General features: G+C 57.6%; 1 protein-coding gene across 1 annotated transcript in view; it reads right to left on the reverse strand.

The window, feature by feature from the left end:
- EMH_0042950 (uncharacterized protein) overlaps positions 1–1,343 on the reverse strand; it is a gene marked incomplete at both ends in the record, with an annotated part of 4,543 nt that overhangs the window by 1,360 nt on the left and 1,840 nt on the right. Inside the window, one exon of the mRNA XM_013495794.1 lies at positions 251–707. Within this exon, the coding sequence (XP_013351248.1) occupies positions 251–707 (457 nt within the window). The remainder of the gene's footprint in view (positions 1–250; positions 708–1,343) is intronic.

The raw sequence follows: 1,343 nt of genomic DNA on the forward strand, positions 1-1,343 counted from the left end.
TACACCCCACACAGCAGCAGCAGCAGCAGCAGCAGCAGCAGCAGCAGCAGCAGCAGCAGCAGCAGCAGCATTAGCAGCAGCATGAGCAGCAGCTGCAGACACTGCAGCAAGACCAGTAGCAGCAAGAGCAGCAGCACGAGCAGCAGCACGAGCAGCAGCAATAGCAACAGCAACAGGAGCAGCAGCAGCAGCAGCGGCAGCAGCAGCAGCGGCAGCAGCAGCAGCAGCAGCAGCAAACGCTAAAGGATACCTTGATGGGCCCCAGGAGACAGCATCCACTCAGTCCGGTCACTCGGCTGCTGCTGCTGCTCTTGCTGCTGCTGCTGCTGCTGCTGCTGCAGTTGCTGCTGCTGCTCTACGGGGGTTGCTGCTGCACGTTTGGCCTCCGCAGCAGCAGCAGCAGCAGCAGCAGGAGCAGCAGCAGCAGCAGCACTATGCTTTTTTGCTGCAGCGTGTAAATCTGCAGCAGCAGCAGCTGCTGTTCCCTCTGTTGCTGTTGCTGCTGCTATAGTTCTAGTTGTTGCTGCAGTTGCAGTTGTTGTTGCTGCTGCTGCTGCTGGTGCTGCTGCTGCTGCTGCTGCTGCTGCTGCTGCTGCTGGCAGCCTAGGAAAAACAGCAGCAACGCGACGATCAAAAGCAGCAGCTGTCTTTGCTGCTACCTCATGCAGAAACAAACGCCCAATCTGCTGATATATAACAGAACGGCACTGCAGCAGCAGCAGCAGCAGCAGCAGCAACAGCAGCAACAGCAGCAGGAGCAGCAGCAGCAGAAGGAGCAGCAGCAGCAGCAGCAGAAGGAGCAGCAGCAGCAGCAGCAAAAGCAGCAGCAGCAACAGCAGTTTGAGCGGAGGTATAATAACGAATTGCAGCAGCGGCACAAACTGCAGCAGCAAACAGCAGCAGCAGCAGCAGCAGCAGCAAGCAGCAGCATCACCAGCAGCAACAGCAGCAGCAGTAGCAGCAACAGCAGCAGCAGCAACAGCAGCAGCAGCAGCAGCAGCAGCTAACTGCGAATTTCGTAGAGAACTGAACGCGACAGCCGACGCCTCCGGGCCCCTCACTAAACACCCAATTGGTGTCCTGCAGCAGCAGCAGCAGCAGCAGCAGCAGCAGCAGCAGCAGGAGTAGTAGTAGTAGCAGCAGCAGCAGAAGTAGGTGCAGCAGCAATAACAGCAGCAGCAGATACACCAGCTCTCGATGATGCTATCCGCAGCAACAGCAGCAGCAGCAACAGCAGCAGCAGCATCAGGCGCAGCAGCAGCATCACCAGCATCAGCAGCAGCAATCTACAGGGGTAGATATAGACGAAGACAAAACCCTGCTAGCCTGAAACAACCACAAAC

The sequence above is a fragment of the Eimeria mitis genome, genomic scaffold, assembly GCF_000499745.2.
Source record: "Eimeria mitis Houghton genomic scaffold, Emh_scaff1755, whole genome shotgun sequence".
Classification (NCBI taxonomy): Eukaryota; Apicomplexa; class Conoidasida; order Eucoccidiorida; family Eimeriidae; genus Eimeria; species Eimeria mitis.